Below are 19,599 nucleotides of genomic sequence, written 5' to 3'. Positions count from 1 at the left end.
ATCCCATGTTCCTGGATTGGAAGAATTAATATAATCAAAATGGCAATTCTACCCAAATTAATCTACTTATTTAGTGCAATGCCAATCAAAGTACCAGACACATTCTTCACAGATCTAGTAAAGACAATCATAAAATTTGTCTGGAATCATAAAAGACCCCATATTGTCAAAGCAATTCTACACAAGAAGAGTGGAATGGGTGGCATCTCACTCCCTGGCCCAAAAATATACTACAAAGCTGTGGTAATCAAAACAGCATGGTACTGGCACAGAAACAGACACATGGACCAAAGGGACAGAATAGAGTCCCCATAAATAAATTCACAAACATACAGTCAACTGATTTTTGACAAGGGGTACCATCGATCCAATGGGAAAAGGAAAACCTCTTCAGCAAATGGTCCTGGAAAAACTGGATTTCCACCTGCAGAAAGATGAATCTGAATCCCTACCTCTCACCTTTGACAAAAAAATCAAGTCAAGGTGGATTGAGGATCTAAATCTAAGATCTCAAACTATAAAACTGCTCCTGGAAAACACTGGGGGAAACTCTGGGAGACATTGGTATAGAGAAAGACTTCTTAAATAAGACCCCCTAAGCACAGTCAATAATCCCCAAAATAGACAAGTGGGATTACATCAGACTAAGAAGTTTCTGCATGGCAAAAGACACAGTAATTAGTGTGTATCAACAACCCTCAGAATGGGAAAATATTTTTGTAAATTATGCATCAGATAAGGGACTGATAACCAGAATACACAAGGAACTGAAGAAGCTGATTGGAAAAAAGATGATCAATCCTATTAAAAGATGGGAGAAGGTGTTGAAAAAAAAACACTCTCTAAAGATGACATACAAATAGCCAAAAGGCATATGAAAAAATGTTCAACATCCCTCATTGTAAGGGAAATGCAGATCAAAACAACAATGAAGTACCACCTAACCCCAGTCGGAATGTCTAAGATGAAAAAAGAAAGAGATGGGTGTTGGTGGGGGTGTGGTGAAAGGGGAACTCTTTTATACTGCTGGTGGGAATGTAAATTGGCCCAGCCACTGTGGAGAACAATTTGGAGATTCCTCAAAATCTACAAATAGAATTACCATATGATCCAGCAATCCCACTCCTCAGTATCTACCCATAGGACAGAAGAATTCTTCATTGGAAAAGTGCTTGCACATTCATGTTTGTTGTGGCACTATTAACGATTGGTAAGACATGGAACCAACACAAATGCCCCCATATGGATGAATGGATTGAAAAACTGTGGCACATATACTCTATGGAATACTATTTAGCCATAAAAACCAACAAAACCCTGGCTTTTGACAGAAAGTGGAAGAATATGGAAGCTTTACTGCTGAGTGAAGCAAGCCAGGCTATGAAGGAGAGACATTGTATGTCCCCACTTAACATATAACAAGTGTCTGCACTCTATGACTGAAACTGATTTACTAAAAGATATACAAAAACACAAGAGATGGGTGTGAATGCCGGATGTGGTGTGAGTGGGGGAGCGGGGTCTAGGGAAGGACATTTGGAGGAGAGATACAGAGGTAGAACATTGACAGGATGGGGAGGTGTGGTGTTATCTGTAGAAGATATTGTGATCGACTAGATTGGAGAGAAATGTTCACATATTGAAATGTTCACTTCGTAAGCTAAACAATGTGATTGAATGTATATAAAAATAAATAAATAAATAAATAAATAAATAAATAAATAAATAAATAAATAAATAAATAAATAAATAAATAAATAAATAAATAAATAAATAAATAAATAAATAAATAAATAAATAAATAAATAAATAAATAACTCACTCATACCAGGTAGGTGTGTGTGTGCCCAAGATCTCAAGAGGAGAATGAGGAAGTATCGGCAGTGTGGTTACCCCTCCCTCTGAGAGGTGATATTTTGCTTTCTATCCCTCTCTATCTCCCCAGTGAGCATATATGCCATATAGCAAAAGTCTCTTAAAACATATATATATATATATATATATGTGTACGTGTGTGTGTGTGTGAATGTATCAAATATATATATGTGTATCATATACATTTATATATATGTGTGTGTGTGTGTGTATATATACATATATATATGTATATATACACACACACGAATGATACAATAAAAAAACTCAGGGCCTGTCCATGGCAAGGTGATAAAAGCATCTGGATCCTATGTGACTGACTATGCAGTTCAATTCTGAACTTGACAGCTTGAGAAATACACTGGGCACTGATTTTTCCCTCTTACGTAGATTTGCACCCAGGGCAGAATGGCTTGGGATGTCCTGGGATGCCAGTAACCATAATGTATATAGGCCCACGGTGGGGAGATGTAAAGTTCCCTCCAGCAGCCACCCCACTTTAAAAGAAGGCCACTCAATCTCACAGAGGGCTCCTAATTTCTCTGGTTTCAATTTAACTCCACAATCACTAGTGAAGCCCTTTTAAAATTAGTCAGCATTCGGTAGGCTTGGAAGTCTTGGATTAAGGTTTCCAATCATATCCCAAATATCTCTGACCTCTCCAGGTATCAAAAGTCTGCACTTCCCAGAAGGCTCGGGAGATTACTGGTTGGAGGAAACTTTTGAGTAGATGATAAATGCTGCCAGGAAGTGTTCCATTGATGTGATTTTGAGTAAAAAGTCAAATTTAAATTATTTCATTTGTACATGGTTTGGTAGAATAATTTGGCAGCACATGTAGAGGGGAGGCCACAGTCCCCCCTGCTTTTTGTACATAAATTGGGAGAGTTTGCTTTATACATTGATGCATATTTTACAAACAAAAACTGTTCAACAAATTTCCCAAAATAGAACAAAAGTTTCTTGTTGATAACAGTTTAAGATTTTAATCATTTGAAAAAATCTTTATAAGGCAGAAACAGAAACCCCAAAGCAACTGCCCATGAACAGAAAATTTTGAGCACCCTAGGGATGAGAAAGGGTTAACTCAGGGTCTGTCAGCACTAAACAGAGTTGTTAGGCTGTTATCAGGGCTACCAGGACATTAAGAGTTGCTAAGTTGCTATGGGGACTGAGCTACAAGGTCGCCACAGGCTGTAAATTTCTTTCAACACCTCTTGACATCCATATTAGTATTTTCAAAGGCCAGTTGCTTCAACGATGCCTCAGCCACATCTACATTCCTTTTTTTTTTTTGAGAGGTTTTTGCTATAGGGTGCATGCACTCACCAGACGGAGAGAGACATAGAGACAGAAAGCAAGAAATCACCCCCCAGGGGGGATGGCCACACCGCAATCCCTTCTCCTCCATTCTCCTCTAGGGATCTTGGGCACGCACGCACACGTGCCCGGCGTGAGTTTTAAGCCACTGGGTCTGGGACGTGAATCGCGGTAGACTACGTGGGAATCCAGTGACATAGCCATTACGCTAACTGCTGGTCCCACACATCTACATTCTCTACCAGCCTTTGCAAAGGTTTTTGCAACCTATCTATAAATGTGTCACAGTTCGTAGAAATTCATGCCCCAACTTCTGGGGGAAAAATATGCATCCTGATATTCATTATTCTGCCTATTCACCTCTACAAGGAAAACCCTCCCATCAGCCTTTGTGTCTCCCCTCCTCCTGTGAACAGGGTCACAAACAGACAAAAGATTGGGTGCCACCTAGAGGAGAACAATCAGGCGTCTGTCTAGCCATGTCCCTCTCAGGCTTTGTGTAGTTCCTGGGCAATAAGCAATCAGATATAGAACCTCTGCTGGACTGAACACATAGAGAGGGACTGAGTCCCCCAGCACCAGTTCTGCCATTTGGCCTTTACAAAACTACCACAGAAATACTGTTAACAGACCCAATCATGCACTGTAGTGAAATGCAGTGGAGCCGCAAACACATTCACTCATCACAAACACTCATATTCATTCAGAGGTTATACATTCCCTCCTCACACCAGCCAATTACCAGAAAAGCCCTAACTGCCAGTTGTGTGACCAAAGGAACATGATCAAGTCTCCTCTTCTCAATCCAAGTATGTCTGTCTGAGTAGGGCTCTACAGATCCCCAGTGGTTTAGCAGATTACCAGATTACCAGAGTTGACCAGGGTTGATGCATCAGGGTCCAGGAATTGGTCTTTCTCTACAGCCAGAGTCTGATGATCCAGGAATGCTTGGCCTGTGGTGGGCACCCCAGCTGTGGGATCCCATCAAAGAAGATGGGGGCACACCTGTATCTCCACACTGTAGCATCCATCCCAGAGGGGAGGACACCATGGGATTGGTGGTTCAAAGGGCCAGCCTGATTCTGCTTCCCAGGCAATGCACCAAAATGTTACAGAAAACCAGACGCCAATGGAGATGACACTCAGAGAGATAAAATAACTGTTTTATTACATTGATGGGCACAGGGGAGTTAATACTCTGAATCTCCGGCCCCAGCTAAGATTTGGATACAGTCTTTTATGGGTGAATTGGGAAGGGGCAGTTGCAGCATGCTTGTAGTGTCCTATCAGAGAAGCAGATCAGTGTCTGCCCTAATAAATACAGAGCTGGCAGAGAAGCAGGGAATCCAAAGTGCTCAAGGCCTCCTGCTGCTCAGTAGTTCCGGGGTAGGGCAGCTAGCTCACAGGGTAACAGAATGCCCAGGCAGCTCTCAGCCCTGTTGCTTCAAGGTTGCTCACAAGTTTCTCTATATCAGAACAGAAGGTTCAGGCAGTTATCAGCCTTGGGTTGCTTCACATCAACTATGCAGTTCAGTTCTCAACCTGGCAGCTTGAGAAACACGCTGGACACATGTATTTGTGTGCTCAGAATCTTAAGAGCAGAAATGGAGAAAAAGGGATTTCAGATTTAGCTCAGCCCCATTCCACAGGAGGGATGGTATCACTCTTCCTCTCTCTCTCTTTCTCTCTCTCCCTCCTCCCCCCTCCCCCTGACTCTGGCAAATGCATGTGCCATCTGGCAATAATTTAAAAAAAATCAAGCCAGTACCATGATTTTGATAGTCTTTGAGGCTTTCAGAAATATTTCACCTGTTCCTTTTTTAAAAATAAAGTTTACAAATATAGATTGTTGTAGGAAGCTCCATTCCTATGCATATGCTGCCCCATTTGTCTGAAATTTCCTTCTCACCTTCTGCCTGCCTGCAAAGCATCTATGTGTCTCTCAAAACACAGCACCCATCAACCCCATGCTTTCAGCCTTCCACACACCCTAAAGGAATGACTGCCATTTTTATGATATACAACTCTTTTATTTTAGGAAGTCCTTATAATAGGAGAACCTGTCTTTAGAACTATTCTTTAAAACATCTAGCCTTCTAGTTATTTTGTTGTTTTCTTATGAATTCAGCTGATAGCATTATATTTTTTGTTATTTATCTTCTCAGTTCAACTGTGAGTTCTTAGTGCAAGTGTTAGGTTCTACACAACAGTGTTTAGCTCAGCTCCTGACCTAGAGCAGGAATTCATGATATTAGATGAATTAGTTTCCACAATCAAGTCACTAGATCAGCTCAGGCTCTCATTATCATGTGACTACAAATAGATCTCCCCCAGCACATTTGTTCAGGCAAGTCAGACTCCCTATGCTGTCAAGAGCACCTCTGCGTTATTCCACATCTATGTACTTGCCATTGTATCTGTGGTTCTTTTCTGGAACAACTATATTTCATTTCTACTTGTTAAAATTTCACCTATTATTGGGACCAGGAGTTGGCATAATGGCTATGTCGCTGGACTCCCATGTCAACCACAGTTCAAGTCCTGGACCCAGTGGCTTAAACTCATGCTGGTGCATGTGCGTGTGTGCCCAAGATTGCGAGAGGAAAATAGAGGAGAAAAAATTGCGCCGTGGCCATCCACCCTGGGGGGAGGGGCGGTGATGTCTTGCTTTCTGTCTCTGTCTTTCTGGCGAGTGCACACACCCTATAGCAAAAACCTCTCAAAAAAAAAAAAATCACCTATAATCAATATGGCTTTCTCCGATCTCCTCCTCCATTAGTCTTTCAGTCTCTCCCACACTGACTTTGATTTTTGAAGCACTTTGTTTACACCTGCCTTTTGCCATTTATTCTCAACATTTTTTTTTATTAAATTTACTTGGCATTTATTCCTTAGATTATAAATGCCATAGGAGGAAGAATTGTATCTTATTAACCTTTCAAACTACATAGTAGTTCTAAAAGAACTAAAAGGATATCATTAGATTATATTCATAAATTTAGAAAGAAACAATCATGGTTGAGAATTTTGCTATATTTATCTCCTAGCCACCGATAATGCATATGCAAAGTATGAAGACTGTCATGGGGTGTTTCCAAATATCTTATCTTCTTTGATTAATATGAAACACATATTTTATACTTAGGATTACGTAACTAAGGACAAAAGGGAGAAGAATTAATTCTCATGCTATAATACCACTTTTTTCTATAATATAAGCATTTTAATAATCAGTTGTTTTATTAAATATTTTTATGGGACCTCTAAAAACATACCAGACATTTGAAGAATACATTTCAATTTTATTCTGTAAGCACTGTGAAAAATGAGGTATAAAAATATTATTTTCAATAATGTCATTGAGCTATCTTTATGAATGTCACCACAATAAAGAATTTACAAAATATTTTGTCTCTTCATAGATCATTACAGTGCAGCAAATGTAAACTTATGTCAAATAATACAAACATAAGAGAAAATATATAATGTTTTTATAAGGGAGGTATATATATATCCTCCATTCTCCTCTCGGGATCTTGGGCACGCACGCACACGCACCCAGAGTGAGTTTTAAGCCACCAGGTCCGGGACACAAACCGCGGTCGACTATGTGGGAGTCAAGCGACATAGTCATTATGCTAACTGCTGGTTCCCACGGAGATATATTTATCACTGATGTTTAAATACTTCAGATTAAATAGATAAAGTGGGAGACCCAGCAGATGGCCTGGTGGTTAACGTGCCTGGATTCCCATATGGCTACACGCAGTTCAAGTCCCAGACCTGACAGCTTGCTTTCTCACTTTTCTTCTCTCTCTCTCTTTCTGGTCAATTTCAAAAACATAAAATAATACGAATGAATAAAATTAAATAGACTAATTCTTTCAAAAAAAGTAAAATGGGAGAGATGGCAACTTATTATGTGTCGAAACATCTAAACAATATAAATGTTATCAAAAGATTAATGTAGACTTCTACAATAGGGGGACCTAGATTACAAATGTACAAGCTCAATCTAGTTTGTGTGCTTTCTGTTGAGATCAAAGCAAATTACCATAGGGAACATAAACAGAAGAAAATAAGGGAGTGTGGGGACTATAAAACTACCCTGGATGGATTAGAAGGTGGTGATAAAGTAGATATGGGGTCCATACTCTCAGTGCTTAATTCTCCAGCTTGGGGAGATTTATAGCATTACATGGTGAAGATGGTAAATTAAAACAAGTTCCTGGTGATTTACAGAACCCTGGGAGACTCCAGTCACAACGCATAAATGATGGCATTGATTACATGGTAATGATACTTGGAGAAGAACGTACCTAAATACACATATGCACACATGGCTTTGTTCAAAATTTAGTAATGAAGGTATTTACATACATAGTCCATCCTATCTCAAAGGTTCTGCTTTCAAGTTTAGACTAGAGACCTCTGGCATGACATAGACTCAGATTTTGAATGTTAGTGAAAGAAAACACATTGTCCTTTGCTTAAACACAGCTCTCCTACAGTTAACATTCATGAACCTCAGCCTGTTGCAGTGTTGTCTACTCATATGCTTAGTTGTTTCTTTCTTTCTTGTTTTCTTTTTAAGAGACTTTTGCTATAGGGCTCACGTGCTCACTGAAGAGACAGAGAGAAACAGAAAGAGAGAAAGCAAGAAATCACTCTCCAGTGGGAACGGCCACAGCACAATCTGTTCTCCTCCAGTCCTCTCTCGGGATCTTGGGCATGCACACATATGCGTTCAGTGTCAGTTTTAAGCCTCCAGGTCCAGGACTTGAACCTCAGTCAACTATGTAAGAGTGCAGCAATGTACCCATTATGCCATCTGCTGGTGCCCATATGCTTAGTCATTTCTGCTTCGATGAGCAATAGGAAATCTGACTTGTTTTCCATCTTGGAAAGCACTGGAAACCACTAGCATGCTAGAAAGACGAGTCCCATTCCACAGCTAATAGATACAGAGTCTCAGAAATAAAAATGCATCTCTGCTATCCCTAAAAATAATAGCATGACACTTCACACATAACTTGGAAAAATGTTTTGGTCGAAATATTTTGCATTATGATGGAAAACATAGTGGATACAAAACTAATAAGGCTCAAGGTACAAACAAACTCTACAGAGAGAACTAAAGCAGGCAACTGCTTTCTGCATTAAGTCTTCATTAGATTGCTGGATGCATCTGTCCTGGTAGCATAATACATGACTAAGGGTTGTATTTAATATTTTAGGTTCAAATGCTATTTGTCTCTATATGGCAATGTCTGCTATTAAAAAGTAAGTGGGAATATGCATCACTAATATCAGCATCAATCCTACTCTTTGCCCTTAGCAGATGTAATTAATTTTATTTTTTGTCCTTTTTTTTCTTTCCTTTTTCTTTTTTTTTTTTGTAAAGAGATATTTCTGTTATTGGGTGCCTGTGATTTTCAGAGAGACATAAAGTGAAAAATCACCTCCTCCCCTCCCACCTGGAGCAAATGGCTACACCACCGTTCCTTCTTCTCCTTTCTGTTTTAAGGATTTGGGGTATGCAAGTTTCAAGTCACTGGACCCAGGACTCAAACCACAGACAATAATGTGGGAGTCCAACACCTTAAACACTACACCACCTGCTGGTCCCTCTTTATTTTTCTAACCACAGAGACTTGATTAAACCTTACAGATCCCAGCATAGGTCTTCATGGAGACTCTACTTATAATTCAGGACTGGCATTGACATAGAAAACAATTTACCACAATGGTATCCCATTTCCCCCCTAATAGACTTTTAAATATTTGAAAGTTTCTATTCATCACTTCCTAGGTTCTCTCTTGGCAAAACTCATGATCAAAAATTTTCTGACATCCTTCAAAGGTCATGGTTATCAGAGTTTTTACCATATATTCATATCAGTTCTTCAATAGGAACTTAACTTATTTCAAAGAACTTAAATCATAATTCTGGATATGGGGTACCTAGCCAAATACAGAATAAGATGTGTGTTAATAAGACTTGACAACAGGAACATATGCAAGCCTTCTCCCATCCAAAATACGTCTTTCTTTTCTGTAAACTATGAGTTCGGAATTTTTATGTATATTTGAAGTTATTTTGTTTTACTATTTTCCTTAAGGAATTTTTACATTATTTTGTTTTCTTGTGTATTTGGTTTATCATTAAAATTTAAGAGTTACTAAATCTGTCATCTAACATAATTTTCACCCTTTCAACTGCTATCATTATTATGATCTAATCAAGGATTTAAAAAAATTTGGCTTCACAAACACCATTTTTTCTTTGCTTTCGGTTTTCTTAATAGAAGTTCCTTTTTTTTTTTTTTTTATAGATTCCTTGGTTTTCTTAAGATCCTAGTTTCTGACATAAAAACACATTCTTCTCTTTGTATCACCATAACCCTTCTTTTTTTTTTTTTTTTTTTTGAGGGTTTTTTTCTAAAGGGCACATGTGCTTACACGAAAGCGCAATAGGGCACGTGTGCTCATCAGACAGACAGAGAGAGACAGAGAGACAGAAAGCGAGAAATCACCCCCCAGGGGGGATGGCCACACCGCAATCCCTTCTCCTCCATTCTCCTCTCAGGATCTTGGGCATGCGCGCACACGCGCCCGGCGTGAGATTTAAGCCACTAGGTCTGGGACGCGAACCATGGTCGACTACATGGGAGTCCAGCGACATAGCCATTACGCTAACTGCTGGTCCCGCCATAATCCTTCTTGAAAGAAAAAACAGAACTGAAGAAGGAGTTGAATCTTTCTGCTTTGTTTCTGTCATTCATTATTTCAATGCCAAGTCCAATAAGTGAATTTGATACTCATTTTAAACATAATTTATACAGCCTTTCTATAATATAAGACTTCATTATTCCCAGCTCATGGTGTACTTGTCCTTTAAGATACTGTCCTTAAAACTGTATTTCATTCTCATGACATGTCCTAGAATAATTGCTTTGCTTGCAAACTGAATTTCTTGTAGGACATCTAGTATAACTATCTCTGGATAATTTCCCATTTTTTATTCATTTGGGGTAATGCTTTTATTTTGATTTATTTATTAATTTTTAGAGAGATTTTTGCTATAGGGTACGTGTGCTTGCCAGAGATGCAGAGAGATACAGAGAGACAAAGTAAAAAATCATCCCCAGGGTCTGACCATGCTGCAATCTCTTCTCTTCCCTTCTCCTCCGAGGATTTTGTATAGACATGCATATGTGCCGAATGAGTTTTAAGCCACAAGGTCTGAGACTCAAACTACAGTCAACGATGTAGGAGTCCAGCAACGTAACCATTACACCACCTTCTGATCCCCAGTTAGTGTTTTTATAACTCATAATGTTTTGAGTTCTCATCTTGTTTTGTAGAGGGGCCATTTACATTAGAGTTGAATCCATGGGATCATATAAATTGTTCTTTGATTTAAAACACACACACACACACACACACACACACACACACACAAAACAAACCACCAACTGGCTCCACTGTTACTGTAAGTAATTTTCCCACTGACTATCTAGAGTTCTTTTATGTGAGAAGGATAAAGACTTAGGATTACCCAAGGTTCTTTTTTTTTTTTTTTTAAGAATTATTTTTATTTAATTTTATTTATTATTATCATTATTATTTTTCAGTGTTATCAGAGAGAATAAGAGAGAGAGGAAGTGAAAAAGCAAGCCACCAGGTCCAAGATTTGAACATTTGAACGGTGGTCTGCCATGTGGGAGTCCAGCGCTCTTAACCACTTTGCCACTTGCCGGTCCCAAGGAGCACTGACCTCAAGGTTCTTTAGCTTGGTAGAAACACAGTGATTTTCAAAGGGTCATAATAATTAAAATAAGCAAAGGGTAATTTCGGTTAACATGAATATGTAAGTATTTGATAAATAAGAATGTGTAAGTGTTCCAGGATTAGTAGAGAACGGAGGACAAATTTGTTATGCAGAACTGACACAAAACCCCTTTCATTGGCATAGGTCGTAAGGTGGGTAGTAATAATAGAGCTCATTTAATTTCTAGTGTATCAATGAAGTCCTTCTTTGGGTCAGGGTTAGCATGCTAGCACAACTATCTCATTTCTTCCTTCTGTGAGAAAAATTCACTGACAAAGTAGCACAAAATTTACTCAGGTACACTAGTCATAAATCTTACTATTAAATTTGTGGTCAATAATCAAACTGCCTAGGTTTAAATACCATTTTGAAATTAATTGACTTTCTGATGGTAGACAAATTCTTCCCTTTTCTAAGCTGTCTTTTCAATTTGTAAATAGATAAACACTTACTATGTGTCCTATCAGAAATCTAATATGCTAGAACTTAAAAATATCTTGAAGATTTTAAGGCAGCAATAAACAATAGTATTCAGAACTGTTGTCTCCAAATGAGGCATCTTGTTAATGTCTGGATAACAGGGATATCCAGTAGCTGCTCTGTAATATCTGCCAGATGCAGCACTGGGGCATCTTCACCCTTCATCTATCTGAACATCTTAGAATCTTCTCTAGCCATTGTATGCCCCCACTTAATATATACCGAGTGTCCACACTCAGTGACTGGAACTGACTGACTAAAGGATATAGAAGCACAGTATATAGTTGTAAATACCAGAATATAGTGTGTGCGAAAGAGGAGGGTCTGAGGAAGGACATTTAGAAGAAAAATAGGGAGGCAAAGCATTAATGGGACAAAGAAATGTGGTATTATCTGTTGAAGATATTTTACAGTTGTTTTACCTGTACTAGGGAGAAATGTTCACCTGCTGAAATATCCATTTGTAAGCCAAATAATGTGATTGAATGTATAAAAGAAAATGAAATAAAATTAAAAAAAAGAATTTTCTCCTGCAACAATTTTACCTCTGTTCTATGTGCTTGGCCTTTCTTCTACGTCTTGCCTGCAGTTGTATGGTTTCCCATGGACACGGATTCTTGTTGGGTTATACTATGCCATCTACCCTTCAGAAATCTACTTCTCTGGTAAAGGGATAGGCTTCATTATTATATTTGATATATTATGATTTTTAACCTTCCAAGTCTTAGTGGTTGCTCTGAAACTACGTTTACTTTTACATCTTTATAATGAATGTCTTGTCCATTATTTACCAATTGGTATAAATACATATCCCTCTATATGCATTTTTAATCCCTTTCTATTTTTCTTTTAAAATATGTATGCCTCTTATTATTTTATTCTTCCTTATATGCTATTTCCACAACACTAAAATGTTATATATCATAATATGGGCATTTTTTTTCTTCCTTTTTATTTTGAATTTAAATTCCTTTTGAGCATATAATCTTCTAAAAGCTTCTAAGATATGTTGTATCCTATGGAGGCCATGTTTTAGAGAATCTTCAGATGCCAAATATTCAATATACATCTCATACTTTCTACTTCAAAATTCTAACATTCAGACAGAAGACTGACACAAAATAGGTAAGGGCTTACATGGAATCAGTAAGACTCAAACTAGTCTCATTATTTAACAGTTTCTACTGAATGTGCCATTGAAATTCCCCAAAGTTCCAACAGTGTTCCTACCTGCACTTCTTCTTAGAACCAACCAATAAAAGAAGGTTAGGGATGAGGGACTGGCAGTTAGCGTAATGGCTATGTCACTGGACTCCAACGTGGTCGACTGCGGATCAAGTCCCGGACCCGGCGGCTTGAACTCACACCGGGCGCGTGTGCGTGCGTGCTCAAGATCCCGGGAGGAGAATGGAGGAGAAGGGATTGTGGCATGGTCGTCCTCCCTGCTGGTGATTTCTCACTTTCTGTCTCTCTGTCTCTCTCTGTCTTTCTGGTGAGCGCACGCGCCCTATAGCAAAAACCTCTCAAAAAAAAAAAAAAAAAAAAGAAGGTAAGAGATGTATTTGTAAGCAGTTGAGCAGTAATCAAGTGTATGTTGCTACTCATTTTCATCCTTACTATTATTGCTAGTGATCTAAGCGTCTTTAATCATCTAGTCCCCTTACAGAGGGCTAAACTCCACTGAAGTTTAGAAGACCTGGTCCACACTATAGTTACCATAAGGAGAATGTTACTCAATGGCCAGTCAACTTCATTAGAACATTTAGAAAAGCATAGAAAATTTTGGAGGGATACATGGTTCTCTACACAAAATGCCACATGTATTCCACAGAGATTTTATAATTTACTAAAGACTCTTAGGATCACACCTAACAACAAAATATTTTATATATAATATAGTCAATAATAGATAATATAAAATTAACTAGTATATAATATTTTGAAGACAGACTATTCAAGCAGTGTATGAAATGTATGACTTTTCCAACAACCCGATAAATACTTAAATAATTTAAAGTAAATGAATATTACTTTATGAATAAGTATGAAAACCTTTTTTTTTAATCATTGGTTTTCTATCAGGTTACTACATTATTATATTCTCCTTCTTCAAAGTCTCCCAAAGTGAAAAGAAGAACAGATATTACTATTAAACGTTTGCTGGGCTTGGCTTAATATTTGAAGTAATCCTAGACCATGGAGGTTCAGAAGCTTAAAAATTTCAGCTTCTGTGACTCCAAATGATTGCAGAATTATTGAAGATCATAGAGGTTTCAAAAGAACTAAAGGCACTTATAGTATTATAAAAACAACTCAGAAACTGGGACTAGCAGGAGGCATAGAAGTTACGTTGCTGGACTCCCACATGGCTGACTGCGATTTGAGTTCCAGACCTGGTGGTTTGAAATTCACTCCTGCTGCCTGTGTGTATGTTTGTGTGTGCCCAAGATCTCAGGAAGATAATGTGAGAAGGATTGTAGTGTGACCATCTCCTCTAGGGGGCGATTTCTCATTTTCCCTTTCACTTTTTACTGTGTCTGTCTCTCTGGCGAGCACATGTGCTCTAAGGCCAAAACCTCTTAAAAAAAAAAAAAAAAGCTCAGATTTACAGGGAGCACCTTTAAGAAATGGCTGTACTTTAGACTGTTTATCAAATTATTTTCATGGGCCAGTAGATGATATAGTGGTTAAGGCTCTGGACTCCCACATGGTCACCCTCAGTTTAAATCCTGAACCTGGTGGCTTGAAACTCACACTGAACATGTGTATGTGTTCCCAAAGTCCCAAAAGGAGAATGGAGGAGAAGAGATTATGATGTGACCATCCTCCATTGGGAAGGACGTTCTTACTTTTCTGTTTCTATTCTTTCTATGTCTCTCTGTCAAGTGAACATGCCCTATTGCAAAAATCTCTCAAAAATTATTTTCATATATTTATTTATAATATTTTTGCTGTAAATGATTTCAATACACTTCGGAAAAATTATCAAACAGAATATTTTAATCTTTGGGAAAAAAAATACAAAATTAACATATTTTGTTGTGTTTATCCTGATTTAGGTTATCACTTCAATTTGTTGATATAAGTTTTAAATATTTAAAAAAATAAATGTGGGACCAGCAGATGGTTTAATGGTTGTTGCCGAACTCCCACATCCTTTTTTGTGTACCTTGGATTTGTATATAGTTACATTATTACCATTTGGCAAAATAATCTTTATGTCACTAAAGATAATAAATTACCTTCATTTATTGTTCAGATTAAAATCAATGCTGAACCAATGGTGCGGTGGTTAAGGCAGCTAGATTCCACATGGCTGATCACATGGCTTAAATCTTAAACCTGTGGGCTTGAAAATATAACAGGCGTGTGTGTGTGTGTGTGTGTGTGTGTGTGTGTGTGTGTGTGTGTGTATGTCCAAAATCCTGAAAGCTGAAAGGAGGGGGAAATGGAGAAAGAAGAAGGGATTGTGGTATAACCATTCCCCAGGGTGAGTGCTTTCTCATTTTCCCTCTCTTTTTCTCCGACTATCTGTAGTGAACACATGTGCCCTTTGGCAAATAATAATGATAATAATAATAATATATATTTATATAATTATTTTAAACACACACATATACACATATGTGTGTGTGTGTATGTGTGTGCGTGTATTAAAAAATAAAACCCTTTAGATACTGAAAGAAGCTGTCATAAAGTAAAATGCAGACATTGAACACCAGGCAGTACTTTGTAACATTATTAGAGCTTTCAATTAAATAAAAGAAAAAGAAAGTTGTGTGGCAAGCAAGGTGGTGTGTGGGTTAAGGACTGGACCCCACATGGCCGACTCCATAGTTCAGGTCCTGAACCCACAGTTCAGGGAAGATGTGGGGTGTGTTCACATGCATGCCCTGCTTCTTGGGAGGAAAATGAAGGGGGAAGGGTTATAGCATGGCCATATCCCATGAGGGGTGATTTCTCACTTTCCCTCTCTCCTTGTCTTTTTCTGATGAGCACAGACTCCCTATAACAAAACTCTTTAAAAAAATTAATTAAGTTGTGTGATCCAGCTGTAATCCATTTGAATTAAATAAATGCCTGAACATAGATTAGTTTACCTAGACATCGCGTTTCGGTACCACTCCAGAGTCCATTGGCCAAGCACTCTCTGACGTGAGAACCCACAAGCGTGTAGCCCGTGTTGCACGTAAATATGGCTGTGGCACCATAAACTGTCAGCGTTCCAATCTTGTTACCATTTGGAGGAAAGGATAGACTTCCACATGAGATAACTAGATGGAAAGAAAATAAATAAGGTGAACATTATTTCAGGCTTGCAGGTTATTCCTATGCCTAAGAAAGATAATATTTAGTTTTAATTTTCATTAAGAACATAAAGCAGGAGTCTTTACTTAAGGCTAAACTGACCAATTATCTAGATAGAAACTTAATTTTCCTTTGCTTATGTCCTGGAAATGAAAACTTTGAAGGACAAGGAAGTTTAGAGTGCACTCTAAAATATTCAAGATCTTTCCAATGGTCCATTATTATAATTCCTTTTCGTTTTCACAGGTAGATAAAATCCTTTTCTCTTTTTGCTTTCAGTGTGTTTTAATATAGTTCACACAATTTGATCTGATTAATGGATTCACAGTCCTAAAAGACCTGTCATTTTACCCCGTAATAAACTACTCTTTTTAACTGTGTTTAGACCAACATGCATTCTGGGTTCATTTCTGTCCATTTTCTTCATTTCTTTAAATCTTATGATTTCTTATTTACATTCAATCATTGTACATTTCTATAGCACAACATCTGGTTTTTCAAAGTATGCATACAGTATGTGACAATCAAATCAAGGATATTACCATGTACATAATTTTCACCAGAGACCTTTACATTCTTATGTCTGTTAAGTACTTCTTCCCTGAGCCCCTCCCGTACACCCTTTTCTATCAACCATCCTCTCATAGAGTATCTGATATCTACACTTACCCTCCCTTCCTTAATCTTTGGATCTTTCGATTTTTGCCATAAAGTGCCGACATTTAGACTATATTGAGCTGGGTTATACACTGTTTGTCTTTCATAGTCTGGCTTACATCACTTGGTAGCTAAACCTTTCTTGAAAAAATACTGATTATAGGAACAAATTTCCCCACAAGCATAATTACCAAACAGGATGGCTGTCACTTTTCTGTCCATACCAGTCCCAAGAACGAGAGACAATCAGTGATGCCTACATGAGCCACTCAAGAATTAAGAAATGTGAATTGTCACTAGAAATCAATCAGCTTGATCAAAGTAATGTGGTATTAAATTCTAGAAGTGTTGCTAGCTCTAAATGAGTTATGATAAATAAAATGCTCAGAGAATAGCTGGCAAGTGACAAAAATTCCTGAGCCTTTATTAACAGTAAACTGATTAAAACACGCATACACACACACACACACACACACACACACACAACAGTGAAATATATGAATGAAGAACACAGATTCTGACTTCACACTCCCCAGGCTCCCCAGGTTCAATCTTAGCTCTATCTGCTGGGCAAGTCTGGCCAACTTTCTAAAAGTCTCTGGGTTGAGAATAGTACCTACCACATAGGGTTACACACTGGACTCAGAGGACAAATGTAAATGCTTAAAGACATGGCTTTCACATGATTAGGCACAGTCAGGATTAGTTAACAGTGAGTAATGCATCAGGACCTAGTTAGCGAACTGGATTAAAAGTACAAAACCCTTTGCAGATAATTCAAGAGATGAAGAAAATTTTTGTATGTACCATTGAAATCAGCCCTTTTAATTAAACTGATTTTGCTCTGAGATGCAACAAGCCAGGCTCCATTACAAATGGACAAACAGATAGAGCCAGGGTTGGAATGTTCTACTAGAGATTACTCACCCAAAATTTGGCATTTCATCTCTGGACTCCATCACGATTACCACAGAATTATTGTTGAGGGAGCCTCCATGGTTTTATTAGTTTCTAGAATTGCTAAACTATTGTAGTGTCATATCTTATGCATTTAGTAATATTACTAACATGTTTGCTGTACCAAATGTCAATGAATTCAAGTAGGATTTAGATTTTGACAATTTGTTATGAACTTTTCATTAAGCCTTTTCCCAAACATAGTCTGAACTTCACCTTGAACTATGATATTTAAAGATCCATTTGTAGCCATTTAAGATAATTGGATCGTGTCTTGAAACTTCAGTGCTTGTCAGAAATGTCTTAAATAACAATGAGGTCTGAGTACATTACATTTCCTCTTAAAAGTCTCAACACACCTTAATGGTAGACTAGCAAGAAAGTTCCCTCTGCTTTTGCATCTGTTTCTATTCTTTCAGACTCTGTTAAAAGTATGCTAGTGACAGAACTATTTTAAGTCTGTCCTTTGATATGGTTCACTTGATTGTAAAGAAAAACTAATGGAGCAAATTTTAGCTTTTTGGCAGCTGGATAATGGGATTTTAGACCCAGAGTTTGCCTCGGTAGTAAACCCAATTCATTAATAAAGATAGCAGCAACAGTCGAAAAAGGCATGCTTAATTGCAAAGGAGAACCCTCCTCATCACTAAAAATAACCTTTGTCAAAGATCAAAGAGAAGGCCTTATTTCTGTGTTATTTTCTCCCTTCCAATTTCTATGAATGACTTCATTAAGTTTGTGGGGTTTTTTTCTCTTCCATTAAAAATGGATTCATGCTCACAATGTACAGTCTTTCCTCCAAGCTCTTGGAGAGGGTCTGCACAAAAAAAGATGCTCAAATAACAGCACTAGAATGCCTCCCGACTCGTGATCCATTGTGTATTTTCTCTCTATTATTGTGGATTACAAGCCATTTGCCTCCCCGCCCACTGGGATCCCTCTCTTTCCTCTTTGCTCTCTCCTCTAATTCTACAATTACATTGATGTTGAAATCTTGTACTTCAAAAAATAATAATAAAATTGGATTGTCACATGCCATTTCTCATACCTGTCAGGTCAGCATTTCTGCAGGAAATGTGGATACTACTTATGAGGGCAATAAATATAAGCTCAAGAGTAGGGACTTTCAAATATATTCTAGCTGGAAAAATTCCTAAAGAACATGCAGACAGCCATAAAAGGGTAAACAGCTGGCATGGAAGTAATGAGAAGTGGCAGGACTCTTTACCACGAAGAGAAGACTCTAAGGACACATGGTGGTTGTTTTTAAATATGTGAAGGCATACTGTGTAGACCTGAGTCTGGAATTGTTATATTAGTACTGAAGGGATAGAGCTAAGATCAATCACTGGATATAAGTCAAAAAGAAGTCTTCTCTCCAAGTGAAAATGTTGAAACATAAAATCAACTGTCTCTGGGGCAATGAACTGTCACTACAGTTATTTGATGCTAGCTGGGCATTTGCTTGTGAGCATATTATCATGAAAATTCAACTTGAGGTCATGCTCAGTGATTTCCAGTGTTCATCCTAACAATCGGGTGGAATAACAATGCCTACTGTATGGTTTCCTAGCACATGCTCCCTTATGTTAATGATTAGTCTACACTTATGTCTGCTTATAAATATGATTCAAGAACTGGCAGTCCCTAATACCTTTCAAGGGTCTACAACTACCAAACTGTCAAAAGCCCAGGTTTTTCATATATCTTCACCAATACAACAAAGAATGCAGAAGCTGATTTGAGAATTCAGCCATTTTCTGTTAAGCCAGACATTAAAGAAATGTGCAAACTTTTAAAACAAAGATGCTTTTCTCACCAATTTTTATTTTGATTAGAAATAAATTCTTATCATTTATAAAAATAAGTTATTGAAAGTGCTTGCCATCAATGTTTATTGCAGCATTATTCACAATTGCCAAGACATGGAACCAACCTAAATGTCCACAAACCAATGAATGGATTGGAAAAGTGTGGTATATATACTCTATGGAATACTACTCAGCCATAAAAAATAACAAGACTCTGGAATTTGATAGAAAGTGGTCAGATATGGAGGATCTATTGCTGAGTGAAGTAAGCCAGGCTATCAAAGAAAGATATTGTATGTATCCACTCAATATATACTGACTATCCACACTCTATGATAGAGAGCAAAAAAACTGGAG

At 37.8% G+C, this 19,599-nt stretch overlaps 1 protein-coding gene across 1 annotated transcript in view; it reads right to left on the bottom strand.

Annotated features, from left to right (window-relative positions):
* Positions 1-19,599, bottom strand: part of CSMD1 (CUB and Sushi multiple domains 1) — a gene marked incomplete at its 5' end in the record, with an annotated part of 442,872 nt that overhangs the window by 76,528 nt on the left and 346,745 nt on the right. The window contains one exon of the mRNA XM_006163216.1: positions 15,610-15,783. Coding sequence (XP_006163278.1) covers positions 15,610-15,783 — 174 coding nt within the window. The remainder of the gene's footprint in view (positions 1-15,609; positions 15,784-19,599) is intronic.

The sequence above is a fragment of the Tupaia chinensis genome, unplaced genomic scaffold (assembly GCF_000334495.1).
Source record: "Tupaia chinensis unplaced genomic scaffold, TupChi_1.0 Scaffold141517_1, whole genome shotgun sequence".
In the NCBI taxonomy this organism is placed as follows: domain Eukaryota; kingdom Metazoa; phylum Chordata; class Mammalia; order Scandentia; family Tupaiidae; genus Tupaia; species Tupaia belangeri.
Note: the sequence above shows the minus strand (reverse complement) of the source record. Positions and strands in the feature narration are given on the sequence as shown.